This window comes from Acanthochromis polyacanthus, chromosome 8, assembly GCF_021347895.1.
Source record: "Acanthochromis polyacanthus isolate Apoly-LR-REF ecotype Palm Island chromosome 8, KAUST_Apoly_ChrSc, whole genome shotgun sequence".
In the NCBI taxonomy this organism is placed as follows: domain Eukaryota; kingdom Metazoa; phylum Chordata; class Actinopteri; family Pomacentridae; genus Acanthochromis; species Acanthochromis polyacanthus.
The window spans coordinates 38,264,875-38,281,085 of NC_067120.1; the positions used below are offsets into that span (position 1 = coordinate 38,264,875).

The 16,211-nt window shown below is 36.0% G+C and overlaps 1 protein-coding gene across 7 annotated transcripts in view; it reads right to left on the reverse strand.

Annotated features, from left to right (window-relative positions):
* The window catches only part of wwp2 (WW domain containing E3 ubiquitin protein ligase 2), a 96,531-nt gene that overhangs the window by 32,267 nt on the left and 48,053 nt on the right, over positions 1–16,211 (reverse strand). For all 7 annotated transcript variants that reach the window (XM_051951801.1, XM_051951800.1, XM_051951799.1 and 4 more), the window contains one exon: positions 13,273–13,447. In XM_051951801.1, coding sequence (XP_051807761.1) covers positions 13,273–13,447 — 175 coding nt within the window. The remainder of the gene's footprint in view (positions 1–13,272; positions 13,448–16,211) is intronic.

Consider the following 16,211-nt stretch of genomic DNA (forward strand, 5'->3'; position numbering starts at 1 on the left):
GCAAAAAAAGACCTGTTTGCTTTAAACAGATTGCGTGAAAAACAAAAGATTTTGGGTTCCTAGGCATAACTTCAAAGCCATGACTGACTCATCTGTGACCAACAGTCGCACGAGTAAAATTCTGAGTTTCCAATTAACTGTCTGAAACTCAAAATCTGCCGGCGAGTCTAAAAGGGACATTTTTTGAGGACTTCCAAATAAACAAATTCACGAAAATTGCACCGGTTATCAGAGACAGAATCATTAAAAAGAGAAATAACTGTCAGATATTTAACTTTCTGACAGTCATTGAACCTAACATGTCAAGAAAAACAGTCCAAAAAAAGCTTAAAATTGTCATATTTTATCAAAATCGCTTCATTCAGCATCATTAGCTGGACCAGCAGCAGCTCTGATGACTATTTGCAAGAAAAAACAACAAAATAGTCAAAAAATGTGTGGAAATGTCCTTTTGACAGCCTCTAGTAACCCACTGAACACCAACATTTGCAAATGCATGTGATTTTTGATAGAAATACACAATTTATCAAGCCAGTAGCTGTAAAAACAGAAAAGCTGTTTATTAAATTATCCAAATCTAAGCTTAAAATCATAATATTTCATTAAAATCTCTTTATTCTACACGCTTCATTAAAAAAATGGCAAAAAAAATCCTGTTTGCTACAAACAGATTATGTGAAAAACAAAACGATTTGAGTTCCACGACTGACTCAGATGTGAAGAAAAGTCACGTCACAAAAATTCAAAGAGTTTCTCATTAAAGGTTTGAACCCCAAAATCTGCTTGGGAATTTACAGACATTAAAAAAAATATTAAAATTGAAAAAAAAAAAATTGACCACAACAGTAGCTTTTTTCAAAAACAGAAAAATTTGTCAGGTATTCAACTTTCTGACGGTCCTTGAACCTAACATGTGTTATGTACCGTTCAGTCAAGAGAAATAAAAAACTTATATTTGTTGTGTTTCCATAGAGGTGCAAGACTTTATATTACTGTTGGTGCTCAGGTACAACCGTTTTCCAAATTAAAACCCTTCAAAGCTTTTTTTTTTAGTTTTTGTTGCACCACAGAAGTGATGATGGTTTCCCACAGAAGCCATAAAATGTGGTCAAATGTCGTTTTGGCAGCTTCTAGTAGGATTTTGATGGTTCAGTTGGAAAAAATAACCAAATCTAAGCTTAAGATTCTAGTAATTCATTATAAATGCAGACATTTTGAGAAGCTTTTTATTCATTTTAACAAATTTTGGACAAGTTTTAAGTCATTTTAGGCCATTTAAAAAAAAATTTTGGGCAATTTTCAACAACTGAGGGTTGTTTTTAAACCCAAATTACATAACTTTGAACAATTTTTAAATCACTCTCTACAAAATCTGAGACATTTTGAAGAATTTATTAGTCATTTCTGACTATTTTAACAATATTTTGGCTAAATTTCAAGTAACTCTCACCAGATTATGAGATATTTTGAGGAAACTGTTATTCATTTTTGATAATTTTAACAAATTCTGGACAAGTTTCAAGTCATTCTAGGCCATTTTTAAATCCTCTTTGGACACATTTTGGCCAATTTCAACAACTGAGGGCTGTTTTTAGCACAAAATTTGACAATTTTAAGGAACTCCCAACAAATTATGAGACATTCTGTGGAGGCTTTTAGTCATTTTCCCCCATCTTAACTCATTTTTGGGAGAAGAAAACCTGCGTGAGAGTATGAAATGAATAAAATAATAATATCAATAATAAAAATAGTAAACCTGAGAGTTTCATTGGGACCATTTGGTGCTCGGACTCCAAATATATTAAAAAGCAAACTTGAAAAAAATCACTAGAACTGCAGCATTTGTCAGAGACAGAAACTGTAAAAACAGAAAAATTTGTTTTACATTTAACTTTCCAACAGTCCTTGAACCTAGCATGTGTGACGTACAGTTCTGCCAGGAAAAATGGTTCAAAAACATTTTTTTTGTGTGTGTGTATGATGCCGCAGAAGAAATTCTCTCTACTTCTGTGAATATTTGTCCATCGAGGTGCAGGACTTTAAATTAACCTTTAAGTTCCGGTGGCTGTACAAGTACAACCGTTTTCCAAGTTAAAGCCCTTCAAAGTTTTTTTTTTTAAAGTTTTTTTGTTGCACCACAGAAGTGACGATTGTTTCCCAGAGAAGCCATAAAGTGGAGCATTATCCTCCCGATGTCAGCGTCACTTTAAAGAGCGTTTCTACCCAGAAAAGAAGGAGAAAAAAAGCAGCTCTGTCATGGAAACTGTGAGGGAGTCGGGATGGAAAAGGGCTGAAGCTCCAGAGTGGGCACAGAACCGGGTTAAAGGGTGGCGTGTCGCCGCCGCCGGCAGCCAATCTGTGCCCCGGAGCCCCACCCTGCCCGGCTCTCTGTGACTAAAAAAGGTAAAAGGAGAATATAATGATATAAAGACGTGATGACTTCATCCTGGCCCCGACCATTCAGCTCCTCGGCAGGAAAAGAAAAAAGGCAAAGTCTGAGAAAACAAGGGAGGGAGAGGAAGCGAGGGGGAAAGCGGCGTGTTGGCAGCGACGTGTGAAATAAAGGCTGGGTGTTCTGGACGGAGAACGCCGTAAAGACGCGCCTCCGGGCTCCGCAGGTGAAAACGGCGATTTCAGCCGGTCGCCTCTGACGTCAGACGCGAGCTGAAGGTTTAATTTTTGCCCCGGCGAGCAGAAGGGAGGTCACGGAGTTCATCGGTCATTCACACACGGCGGAAAACTGCTGGCTCATCTGTTCTTCAACGCCACAGCTCCATTTACAGGGAAAACACGCCGAGACGAGCACCCTGCTGCTCACAATGAGCTTAATATTAAAGACTAAAATAGAACAGGCTTAATTTGACTCAATAAAACCACCTCAGAGCCGTTTGTGAAGATATTTTCCCAATTGTCAACCCACATTAGATGTTTTTCCTGAACTTTAAACCGTATTTTGAAGTCACGTAAAACACACGTACTCCAAGGCAGGGCTGCAACTAACAGCTGTGATTGCAAGGTTTTCAATTAAAAATAAAATCACCAAAATTGCACCATTTATCACAGTAAAAACAGAAAAATTTGTCACATTTTCAGCTTTCCGACAGTCCTTGAACCTAGCATGAGAGACGTATGGTTCAGTCAGGAAAAAAATCCTGTTTTTATACTTATGTCATTCAAAAATTCTCCCAAAATACAGTGTTCACAAAATGAGTTTAATTATCTGAACAAAAAATCTGATGAAAAATACGTCATTTACCAGAGCTACAAACTGTAAAAAATTTTAAAAATTGGCAGTTTTTAACTTTCCACCAGTCCTTGAACCTAGCGTGTGGGACGTACAGTTCATTCATGAAAAACAGCCAAAAAAAAAATAGATTAACATTGTGGTATTTCACCAAAATTGCTTGTTTTCTACATGTTTTATTCAGAAAACTATCAAAAATTAAGTATTTAATGCAGGTCCTGTAAAATTTTTTAAATAAAATTCTGAAAAACAACTATAAAAACTTTAAAAAGTGTCAGATTTACAACTTTTCAACAGTCCTTGAACGTAGCATACGTGACATATGGTTCAAAAGGAAAAAACAGTCCAAACAAAAAGAGCTTAAAATTGTGGTACTTCACCAAAAATGTTTGTTTTCTAGTGTTTTATTCAGATAATCGCCCAGTACTGAAAGTAAGAAAAAATCTGTCCTTCTCAGCATAAGTTAATCATCTAAACAAAAAAATCTGAGGAATTTAAAAGGCATATTGTTCATATTTGTTAAAAATCACCAAAATTACAGCACTTATCAGACTGTAAAAACTAAAAAAAAAAGTCAGATTTTCAACTTTCTCACGGTCCTTGAACCTAGCATGTGGGACATACAGTTCATTCAGGAAAAACAGACAAAAACAAAGCTCAAAATTGTGCCAATTCACCAAAATTGCTCATTTCCTACATGTTTTATTCACAAAATTGGCCAACATTGAACCTAAAAAAAACTGTGTCCTCCTCCCTCCTTCCTGCCTTTCTGATTAATCATCCAAACAAAAAAGTCTGACGGATTATAAAGGCATGTTTTGGATTTCTGATAAAAATCACTAAAATTACAGCATTTATCAGAGTCACAAACTGCAAAAACAGAATTTTTTTTAAGATTTTCTACTTTCCGACGGTCCTTGAACTCAGCAGAAGCGAGTTAAGGTTCATTCAGGAAAAATGGTCCAAAATAAAAGGCCTAAAATTGTGATATTCCACCAAAAATCCCATTTTTTCTACGTGTCATTCAAAAATTCTCCAAAACTACAGCGTTTACAGCAGAACTAAAAACTCATCGATCAACTGAAAGCAAAATGTGACCCGGTGGAGGAATACATGTCTGCTAGAAGACGCAGAGGAGAAGAAAACGATGCTCCCAGATCAGCTCTGCGTTTGAAACGGTTTAAACTTTGGTGCAAAAAGGAGGTTTCCTTTCAGCATCCATTCATTTCTTTCATTCATGGCATAATGTTAGAAAGCGCAGCATCGATCCAGTTTAAATAAGTTTCGCTCGCTGTGCTTTCACGGCGTAAAATCTACGGAAATACGAGTTTTCTGCTAAAACACAGCAGTGATTCAGGAGCTGCTTTAAGGAGGCCTTGTTCCAGAATGAAAAGAGGGAGGAAGGATTGATGGGAGGATGGAGGGTGAGGCAGATACAGAAAGAGGAAAAAGAGGCAGAGGGAATCTGAAAAGAGGCGAGACAAAAATACAGACGTGGACAGAAGCAGAGAGAATTCAGAAACGTCTTCTGTGCAGCAGGAAACACTTAGAATACAAGAAACTACATGAAAATAGAGAAAAATCTAGTAGAGTTTCTTTGAATATTTGGAAAAAAATATTTAAAAAGTCAAGCAAGTAGAATTATTTAAATTATTTGTTTTGCAATAATAAAAAAAAACAAGAAATCAACATGTACAACATTTACAGCTGTTAACACTACTGAGATGTTTCTCCATGCTGAATGTATCTCCAACAACTCTCTCCTCTGTTCACTGTTTCTGAGCCATGCTGACTTTATTTTATTCATCCTGTAGCTTTGATTTTCCTCATTTTTGAATATTCTTTCCAACAGTTCTGCTCAGGTTTCTGCCATTTTAGATCATTTTTGAGTCATTTCATGTGAGTTTGTGTAATTTCAGACAATTTTAAGTCATTTTTTCACAACTTTATGTCATTTTGGACACATTTTGAGTCAATCTGAATATTAATAATAACAGTCATCATCATCAGTAGAAAGATGTTTCTCCATGCTGAATGGATCTCCATCAACTCTCTCCTCTGTTCACCGTTTCTGAGCCATGCTGACTTTATTCTATTCATCCTGTAGTTTTGATTTTCCTCTTGTGATCATTTTTGGACCGGTTTTGAGGCATTTTGGAATGTTTCTTTCCAACAATTCCTCACAGGTGTCATTTTTCAGTCATTTTATGTGAATTTGTGTAATTTCGGACAGTTTTAAGTCATTATTCCACTTTTTTTTGCACAACTTTGTCATTTTGTACAGCTTTTGAGTCATTCTGAATATAAATATTTCCATGTTTCCAGCCTCTCTAGACTTTTTCTCTCTACTCTGCTCATCATCAGTAGAAAGATGTTTCTCCATGCTGAATGTATTGCCAACAACTCTCTCCTCTGTTCACTGTTTCTGAGCCATGCTGACTTTATTTTATTCATCCAGTAGCTTTGATTTTCCTCTCAGGCTAAAATTGTACAAAATAATTTGAAATGTGACCAAAATAACATAAAACTCGTCCTAAATTACTCAAAAATAGTCTAAAATGAACCGAAAACTATCCAAAAATTACTTGGAAAATCTTTGAAATTACTCAAAATGTGTTTAAAATGCAGCTGTAGAAAGGTGTTTCACCATGCTGAATGTATCTCCAACAACTTACTCCTCTGTTCACTGTTTAAAGGGCCATGCAGCATTTATTTATTGATCTAGTGTATTTAAATATTTAACTATTTACGTTTGTCCAACCTCTACAAACTGAGCTACTAATAAAGAAAAGACTGGAAGAGGAAGAGGAGGAGGTTTTCTGAAATTAGCCGGGATAAAAACACATGTTGCAGAAAAAAGGGGGGGATTTTGGGGACGGAAACAGGAGATTCTGGGGGGGTTAAAGGAAAGGGGTAAATAAAGAGGAAATGGGCAGAAACGGCAGCAGTTAATGACTGAGGAGCTGCTTCTCTCTGGAGTTCATAATGAGCTGCAATTACTCTGAAAACACATATCTGTAGTTCTGTCTCTGTGAGGACCAACGGGCATTCTACCTGTTGATTAATGTGAACGTTACGCAGTGTTCTTGTTCATTTTAAATCCCTTTGTGGCTGTTTTGTTGTCATTTTGAGCCCAACTGTTGGTTTTATATCTGTTTATGTTCATCTAAAATCTTTTTTTGTGTTTTTTTTCTCATTTTGAGTCTAACTGTTGATGTTTATTTCCATTTTAGTTCTTCTTAAATCTCTTTGTGGCTGTTTTTTCATCATTTTGAGTTGAACTGTTGGCTTTTAATCTCCATTTATGTTCATTTGAAATATTTTTATGGCTGTTTTTTGTCATTTTGAGTCCAGCAGTTGGTTTTTTATCTCCATTTATATTGATTTTAAATCTTTTTGTGGCTGTTTTTTTGTCATTTTGAGTCCAACTGCTGATTTTATCGATGTCCATGTTAAATCTCTTTGTGGCTGTTTTTTTTTTTTTTTTTTTTTTTTGAGACCAGCTGTTGGTTTTTATTATCTCCATTTATGCTCATTTTAAATCTCTTTGTGGCTGTTTTTTTTTTAATTTTTTTTTGAGACCAGCTGTTGGTTTTTATTATCTCCATTTATGCTCATTTTAAATCTCTTTGTGGCTGTTTTTTTTTTTAATTTTTTTTGAGACCAGCTGTTGTTTTTTTTTTATCTCCATTTATGCTCATTTTAAATCTCTTTGTGGCTGTTTTTTTTTTTAATTTTTTTTTGAGACCAGCTGTTGTTTTTTTTTATCTCCATTTATGCTCATTTTAAATCTCTTTGTGGCTGTTTTTTTTTATATTTTTTTGAGACCAGCTGTTGGTTTTTTATCTCCATTTATGCTCATTTTAAATCTCTTTGTGGCTGTTTTTTCGTCATTTTCAGTCCAACTGTTGATTTTATCTCTGTTTATGTTCATTTAAAATCTTTTTTTGTGTTTTTTTTTGTCATTTTGAGTGTAGCAGCTGCTTTATATCTCCATTTATGTTCATTTGAAATATTTTTATGGCTGTTTTGTTGTCATTTTGAGCCCAACTGTTGGTTTTTTTATCTCCATTTATCTTCATCTTAAATGTTTTTGTGGCTGTTTTTGTCATTTTGAGTCCAGCAGTTGTTTTTTTTGTGTATGTGTTCATTTTTCATCTGTTTATATTTACTTCTGTCTCTCTGTGGTTCATTCGTGTCTTTTTTCGGTTTTTTTGTGAGTGTTTTTTTTAATGATTTTTTGAATGCGTGCAAAACTTCAGTGTAGTATTTTCTTCCATGTAGTTTACTGACTTTAATTTTGTCTTTTCAAAATAAAAGAGAGGAAAAAAGCAGCCAAATTGTCCTCACTGAGCTTGCATCTGAAAGCATCCACGTCTAGCTGGTGTTTGTTTCTGAGCAGGTTTTACAGTTGGTGAGTCGAGGCCTCCTGACCTGCTCCGCTCGTCATGCGCTGCACGGAAGAATGTGGCACCTGAGCTCCACATTGCAGCCTCATGAACACATCTGCACAAACACGCCGTAGCAGCAGCTACACAACCACCTCCACCAGTTACTCTGCTTTATTAACAATCTGCAGCACCATCAGGTCACTTTATTTACTCTGCAACACTTCCCTAAACAGGCTGCACCCTCTGATCATCAAAGCCACCCTAAAAACTGAGTGTGTGATTCTGAGCATGAGGTAGTCTTACATGGTTTTGTGGTGATTTTAAATCTTGTGTTGATTTTGTATCTTTTTGTAGAAGTTTTACATCTTTCTGTGATGATTTCGGATGTTTTTATTGCAGTTTTATGTGTTTTCGCTGTACCTTTTCATTGTGGTTTTACATCTTTTCATGGTGATTTTGCATCTTTTTGTGGTGGCTTTACAGCTTTTTGTGGTAGTTTTAAATCTTTTTGTGGTTATTTTACATCATTTTGTAGTAGTTTTACATTTTTTGTTGTGGTTTTACATCTTTTTGTGGTTATTTTACATCATTTTGTAGTAGTTTTACATCTTTTTGTTGTGGTTTTACATCTTTTTGTGGTGGTTTTACTTCTTTTTGTGGTGGTTTTGTATCTTTTTTGTAACTTTACATCTTTTTGTAGTAGTTGTACATCTTTTTGTTGTGGTTTTACATCTTTTTGTGGTAGTTTTACTTCTTTTTGTTGCGGTTTTACTTCTTTTTGTGGTGGTTTTACTTCTTTTTGTGGTGGTTTTACTTCTTTTTGTGGTGGTTTTACTTCTTTTTGTGGTGGTTTTGTATCTTTTTTGTAACTTTACATCTTTTTGTAGTAGTTGTACATCTTTTTGTTGTGGTTTTACATCTTTTTGTGGTAGTTTTACTTCTTTTTGTTGCGGTTTTACTTCTTTTTGTGGTGGTTTTACTTCTTTTTGTGGTGGTTTTGTATCTTTTTTGTAACTTTACATCTTTTTGTAGTAGTTGTACATCTTTTTGTTGTGGTTTTACATCTTTTTGTGGTGATCTTGCATCTTTTTGTGGTAGTTTTACATCTTTTCATGGTGATTTTGCATCTTTTTGTGGTAGTTTTACATCTTTTCGTGGTAGCTTTGCACCTTTAGTGGTAGTTTTACATTTCTTCATGGTGATTTTGCGTCTTTTTGTGGTAGTTTTACATCTTTTCATGGTTATTTTTACATCTTTCCGTGGTGGCTTTGCATCTTTTGGTGGTAGTTTTACATCTTTTTGTTGATTCTGAGGTCAGACAGAGGAGATATATACTTTAAAAACAAGGAAATTACAATCTGTACAAAATCTGCCCTCTGATGACCATAAAATGCCCTAAAAACTGAGTAAAAAGGTGTGATTCTGAGCATGTGGGCTGGTTCACAGTGGAGCTATCTTGTGTTTCCTCGTTCACACACTGCAGCCATAAATAGTCGCTGCTATCAGCATTCCAGGACGGAGCGCCGGACGATCAACATGGAGGCCGGAGCTGCTGTTCTCACAGATTCAGACCGACGCCGTGGCCGCTTTTAGCCGTCATTCTGTTTGTCCAATTATTTTCACATCGCTTATGTAATCTGACGTTGCTGGAAACGTTTAGAACAGCTCAGCTGGTAGCAAGAATCCCTTCAGGCTCCTGATTGTAGGATCACTGAAGCTGTTTATTCTTGCTCCTGTGTCATTTTTAATCACTGTGGGATCATTTTTCACTGCAATATAAAGCCCTGCACCTCAATGGAAACAGAACAACCACGACTAGAAGTAGAAAACTTAAATATGCCTTCTGTGCAGCAGGACACAGAATGAAAAAGAGACAAAAATGTCACAAAAAGATGCAAACATGTCATTAAAAGATACAAAACTGACACTAAAAGATGCAAAAACAACGCTAAGAGATGCAAAGATGACAGTGAAAGACGCAACAATGACACTAAAAGATGCAAAAATGGCCCAAAAAGATGCAAAAATGACCAAAAAAGATGCAAAAATGTCATTAAAAGATACAAAACTGACACTAAAAGATGCAAAAATGTCATTAAAAGATACAAAACTGACACTAAAAGATGCAAAAATGTCATTAAAAGATACATAACCGTCACTAAAAGATGCAAAAACGGCCCAAAAAGATGCAAAAACGGCCAAAAAAGATGCAAAAATGGCTCAAAAAGATGCAAAAATGTCACTAAAAGATGCAAAAATGTCACTAAAAGATGCAAAAACAACACTAAAAGACGCAAAAATGAAACTAAAAGACGCAAAAATGACACTAAAAGACGGAAAAACGACACTAAAAGATGGAAAAATGACACTAAGAGATGCAAAGATGGCAGTGAAAGACACAACAATGACACTAAAAGATGCAAAAATGACCCCAAAAGATGCAAAAATGACCAAAAAAGACACAAAAATGGCTCAAAAAGATGCAAAAATGTCACTAAAAGATGCAAAAATGGCTCAAAAAGATGCAAAAATAACACTAAAAGACGCAAAAATGACACTAAAAGACGCAAAAATGACACTAAGAGATGCAAAGATGGCAGTGAAAGATGCAAAAATGACCAAAAAAGATGCAAAAATGGCTCAAAAAGATGCAAAAATGTCACTAAAAAAATGGAAAAATGGCACAAAAAGATGCACAAAAGACGATTGTCCATTTTTTCATAGTACTTCTACGTCTTTCTGTGGTTGTTTTGCACCTTGTGGCATTTCTACATTTTTTGTTAGATCTTTTCATGATGGTTTTACATCTTTTTATGGTAGTTTTGAATCTTTTGCTGTTTTTGCTTGCTTTTGTCTCATTTTGATGGACTGTAGGTAAATTTTTCACTGCAATATAAAGTCCTGCACCTCTATACAAACCGAATGATAAAACGGTTCATCACCGTCAAACATCTCTGTGGTCAGAATGTCTAAAAACCTGCAAGATTTTTCTTGGTTTTAAACTATGTATCTGACCTCAGAATCAATGAAAAGATGTGAAACTACCACAAAAACATGCAAAATCAGTACAAAACGACGCACAATCATCTTAAAAATATGCAAAATCACCACTAAAAGACACAAAATTAGCATGTGATATTGCTGTATTTTCATAAATCGTGTGCATACATTCAGCTTGTCTTTTCCTGGTCTGTTCTGATCATTTCAGTAGAAATTAACCAGCCTTAGATGCTTTAATCTGCTGCTAATCTCAGCTTTTCATGTAGAATTGGCGCTAATTTATGCTAACGTGGCTGCAGATGGAGTCACTCTGGTTGATTTAATTCATCTACAGATAACCTATGATTAATTCGGTGTCGACTAGGATCATCTCTGGCTCTGTTTTCTGTATATTTTTCCTCTTTTTGCCGCCTCTCCTGGATCGTAAACCTCCCGCGGTGTCGCACGTTACTGCCGGTTAGAGTTTCTGCTGGATCTGTTTGGGTTTCAGCGTCGCTCTCGGTTCTCTGTGGGGGGTTGAAGACGTTATTTGAAACCCGTTTATGGTATTTTTCCGTCCTGACAGTGAAGGTCAGACTGCAGCCAGACAGTAAAGACTTATGGGGCTAAAACAACACAACTCTGTGAATGGACCATTAGTAGAAACCAGCCTTAAAACCCTAGCGGGCCTCAGTAAAACCTCCACGTTCTGCTACGAGCTACATGAAGCTGCTGCTGGTTCTTTGCTTTTAACGGCGTTCTTTTGTTGTCGGTCGTCTGTGGAACAACCTTCACTGGTTTTTATGGTTTCTTCTCTTTATTCTAAAGCTGTTTGCAGATTTCACACCTAACTCTCCTCTTTACGCTCCAACACGACTTCTTTGTGAGGAAAATAAAAAGCCAACAGGTGGAAAGTTCCCCTGATTTATCGTCAGTAGCTGCTGGCAGGTGAACATCTGTGAGATTGTGTTTTCTTTACTGTAACTCCAGTTATTATTACTGGAGCCGAACACACGAACAAGTCAAACATTTCTGTGGTTAAAATGTCTGAAAACATGCATGCTTTCTCTTGTTTTTAAGCCATATTCATCTGACCTCGGAATCAATGAAAAGATGTAAAACTACCATAAAAAGACATAAAATCACCACAAAAAGATGTAAAAGTACAACAAAACGACGCAAAATCACCACAGAAATATGCAAAATCATTATGAAAAAATACAAAAACACCATGAAAAGACGTAGAGGAACCACAAAAAGATGTAAAACCACCATTGTGGTAGTTGTACATCTTTTCGTGGTAGTTTTAAGACTTTGTGTAGTTTTGCATCTTTTCATTTTGCTTTGCATGTGTTTGTGGTAGTTCTACATCTTTTCTTAATGATTTTGCATCTTTTCATGATTTTGCATCTTCATGATGATTTTGCATCTTTTTGTGGTAGTTTTCAGTCCTTCCAGGATTTCGCGGGCGTTTTTGTGATAGTTGAGGCTGAAAATGCCTGAATTCACGGCAGCTTTTCTAAAAAATTGCGATAAAAGTTGCAATGTTTTAAGCTTATTTATTGTGATGAAATTGCGGGAGACAGTGACAACTGCTAAAAAGTTGCATTTTTCTAGCTTGTAGAACATGTTTCAATGCTGTAATTGACAATATTTATTCCGAAATTAATTATTTTGCATTCCAACCCATTTCCACAAAAGCTGGCACACCACGGTGGGACGTTAGCAGCAGCCAGATACTGGTTTAACATGATGTGGTTGGTAGATTTGTGGCACAAAATGGTAATTAACTATTGAATGAATCATATGTGTACATATCTGTCAGTGGCTTAGAAAGTTAATTTCACTTCCTGGCACACACGTGTTCACAAACACACGCTCACAACTTGTTCTCAGAGATTGGTTAATTTCGCGTGAATTCGCACGATCGCAACATCGCGAATTCCTGGAGGGAGAGTTTTGCATCTTTTCATGAGGATTTTTCATCTTTTCATGATGATTTTACATTTTTTCATGATGATTTTACATCTTATCTTAATGATTTTGCATCTTTTCATGATGATTTTACATTTTTTTCATGATGATTTTGTATTTTTTTCATGATGATTTTACATCTTTTCTTGATGATTTTACATCTTTTGTGGTAGTTTTACATCTTTTCTTGATGATTTTACATCTTTTGTGGTAGTTTTACATCTTTTCTTAATGATTTTGCATCTTTTTTCTTAATATTTTGCATCTTTTCTTAATGATTTTGCATCTTTTCATGATCATTTTACATCTTTTGTGGTAGTTTTACATTTTTTCTTAATGATTTTGCATCTTTTTTCTTAATATTTTGCATCTTTTCATGCTGATTTTACATCTTCTTGTGGTACTTTTACAGCTTTTCTTAATGATTTTGCATCTTTTGATGATGATTTTGCATCTTCATGATGATTTTACATTTTTTCATGATGATTTTGCATCTTTTTGTGGTAGTTTTACATCTTTTTGCGATCATTCTGCATGTTTTTGTGGTGACTTCATATCTTTGTATGGAGATATAAACTAAATCAGGCTCAGGTGATATCTTGGGTGGATTTTGTGTTGAAGGAAGCTCTTAAACTTCACTGTCTGAAAACCGTCGTAGTGAGTGGATGTGGACCAGTTTGGTACCTGGTAGAGGAAGCGCTGGCTGAACTGGTGCATGGCTCCCTGCAGCTGGCTGCGCTGGCTCTGCCACTGCTGGTAGTTTCTGACGGACTCGGCCGTGGGTCGCTGCCATGTGGTGGTTCTGGTGTTGTGGTCCACGTAGTAGAACCTTCCCCTCTGGTCCACTCGCTTCTCCCAGCTGGAGGAGGAGGGAAAACAGGAGGAGAGCAGCTTTCAACAAGAGTTTTATTAAAGGACATCCAGAGTGGGCGGCTGCTTCAGAAAGCTGCTGATTTATAGAGACGAGGAAAAAGAAACGAGATGAGAAACGGGAAAAAAAAAACAGAGAGAGGAGGCGACGGAGAGCTGGGAAAGGATGAAAGAGTAAAGATAACACAAGAGATCAGAAATTATACAGCAATGATGGTTAAAGCAGACAGTTATTGCTCAAGTTTACATACAAACTTACAATAAAATCTCGTTAAATGTCTCCCACAAACCAGTTTTAACTCTCTGAATGCCCAAACCTCCCAGTTAGTGTGAAAGACATCTTTAGTTCCATTTAAATCGACAACATTCAAACAAAAATCACCATTTATCAAACACAAAAACTGTAAAAACACAAAAACAACAGGAAGGTTTTCAATTTTCCAAAGGTCCTGGTAATAAAATTGATTTGATGACTTTTAGCTCTTTGCCATTTCTTGTCTGTTTTGGTCATTTTGCATCTTTCGGGCAGTTTTTACATCTTTCTGTAGTGAACTTGCATATGTTTATAGCAATTTTACACTTTTCGTAGTGATTTTGGACCCTTTTTTGGTGATTTCACATCTTTTTTGTGATCATTTTGCATCTTTTCCTGGCGATTTTACATCTTTTGTGGTGATTTGACAGTTCTTGTGGTCATTTTTTATCTTTTCATGGTGATTTTAGATGTTTTTGTCGTGACTGTACATCTTTACGTGTCAACTTTTGAGTCTTTGCGATGATTTCAGATCTTTTAGCGATCATTTGACATCTTCTCGTGGTCATTTTGGATCTTTATGTGGTGATTCTGCGTCTTTTTGTGGTCATTTTGCATGTTTTTGTCATGATTTTGCAACTTTTCATAGTGATTTTTGAGTGTGGTGATTTCAGATCTTTTGGCGATCATTTTGCATCTTTTCCTGGACATTTTACATCTTTTGTGGTGATTTGACATCTTCTCGTGGTCTTTTTCGATTTTTTTGTGGTCATTTTGCATGTTTTTGTCATGATATTACATCTTTTCATACTGATTTTTGACTTTTTGTGGTGATTTGACACTTCTTGTGGTCATTTTTTTATCTTTTCATGGTGATTTTGGATGCTTTTGTCGTGACTGTACATCTTTAAGTTTCAACTTTTGAGTCTTTGTTGCGATTTCAGATCTTTTGGTGATCATTTTGCATCTTTTCCTGGACATTTTACATCTTTTGTGGTGATTTGACATCTTCTCGTGGTCATTTTGGATCTTTTTGTCATGATTTTGCAACTTTTCATACTGATTTTTGACTCGTGGTGATTTCAAATCTTTTTTGTGGTCATTTTGCATCTTTTTGCGGTCATTTTGCATGTTTTTTGTCATGATTTTGCAACTTTTCATACTGATTTTTGACTCGTGGTGATTTCAGATCTTTTGTGGTGACTCTGCATGTTTTTGTCATGATATTATATCTTTTCATACTGATTTTTGACTCTGTGGTGATTTCATATCTTTTTGTGGTTATTTTGCATCTTTTCCTGGACATTTTACATCTTTTGTGGTGATTTGACATCTTCTTGTGGTCATTTTGCAACTTTTTGTGGTCATTTTGGATCTTTTTGTCATGATTTTGCAACTTTTCATGCCGATTTTTGACTCTTTGTGGTGAGTTCAGATCCTTTTTGTGGTCATTTTGCATCTTTACTGTAATATCTCCGGTTTGGCTCAGACATCATCGGACAGTTTATCCATTTTAAAGCAGCTCGCCGTGACGAAGCCGAGGGAACCGATGGTGGACGTCGGGTTTGTGACCGACAGCGAACACGGCTGCTCTGGCTGCCTGCAGCATTACTCACAGGTTTAAGTATATCTCCCCCTGAGACGAGGGTCTGGACGAGAGCTCAGATACCGACGGAAACACAAACACACGACGGACACGAAAACACACACATGAACAAAGCTGCAGCGCTGCTATTCTCACATCTGTGACTCAAGCGCTGCAGAATTTGGAAGAGAAAACAGCGTCCACTTCCGTACGCTAACAAAAACAGGCTGTGCAGATAGCAGCAGGCTGAAGACATCCACGTAGAGAATAAAAACCGCTGCAGTCCAGCTCGCTTTGCTCTGATTTTTAAGTTTGCTCGACCCTCCCAGCGGCCCAAAACCTCCAAACAGACTCAGTGTTGTTGCTCCGGAGCTGCTATTAATGCAAACATTCAGAGTTCAGGAGGAGCTGCGTGAAAGAACGACTTCAGCCTGAAACTGGGAGCTTACCGACATGAATGCATGTTTATTTAAAGCTGCGATAAACGCCAGCATATTTCATTAGTTTGAGTATTTTTGGGTACGAATTGACAGGAGAAAAAATTCTTCTTTATAGAGAAATTAAACTAAATAAACAATAATTTACAAAGACAGTGGATTTAAATGCAAGAAAAGGACAATAAATAAATCATAGAATTGTATTTTAGGCTGATTAAATCTATTTTTTCCACAATAAAGAAGCATAATATTGTCAAGCATCACATGCTTTTAGTTATTAAAACTGTTTTTAAAGGTAACACGACATAATATGTTTTGCTTTCATCAAGAAACACACCAACTTAATGACAAAACAAGACAATAAACTCATTTTTTTTTGCTTCTATTCTTGGTATGATTAAACAATTATCTTCCAAATTCAAGCTAAGGGTAAAAAACAGGTTGGGATTCACAGTAAATCCTAAATTAAACTGAAATA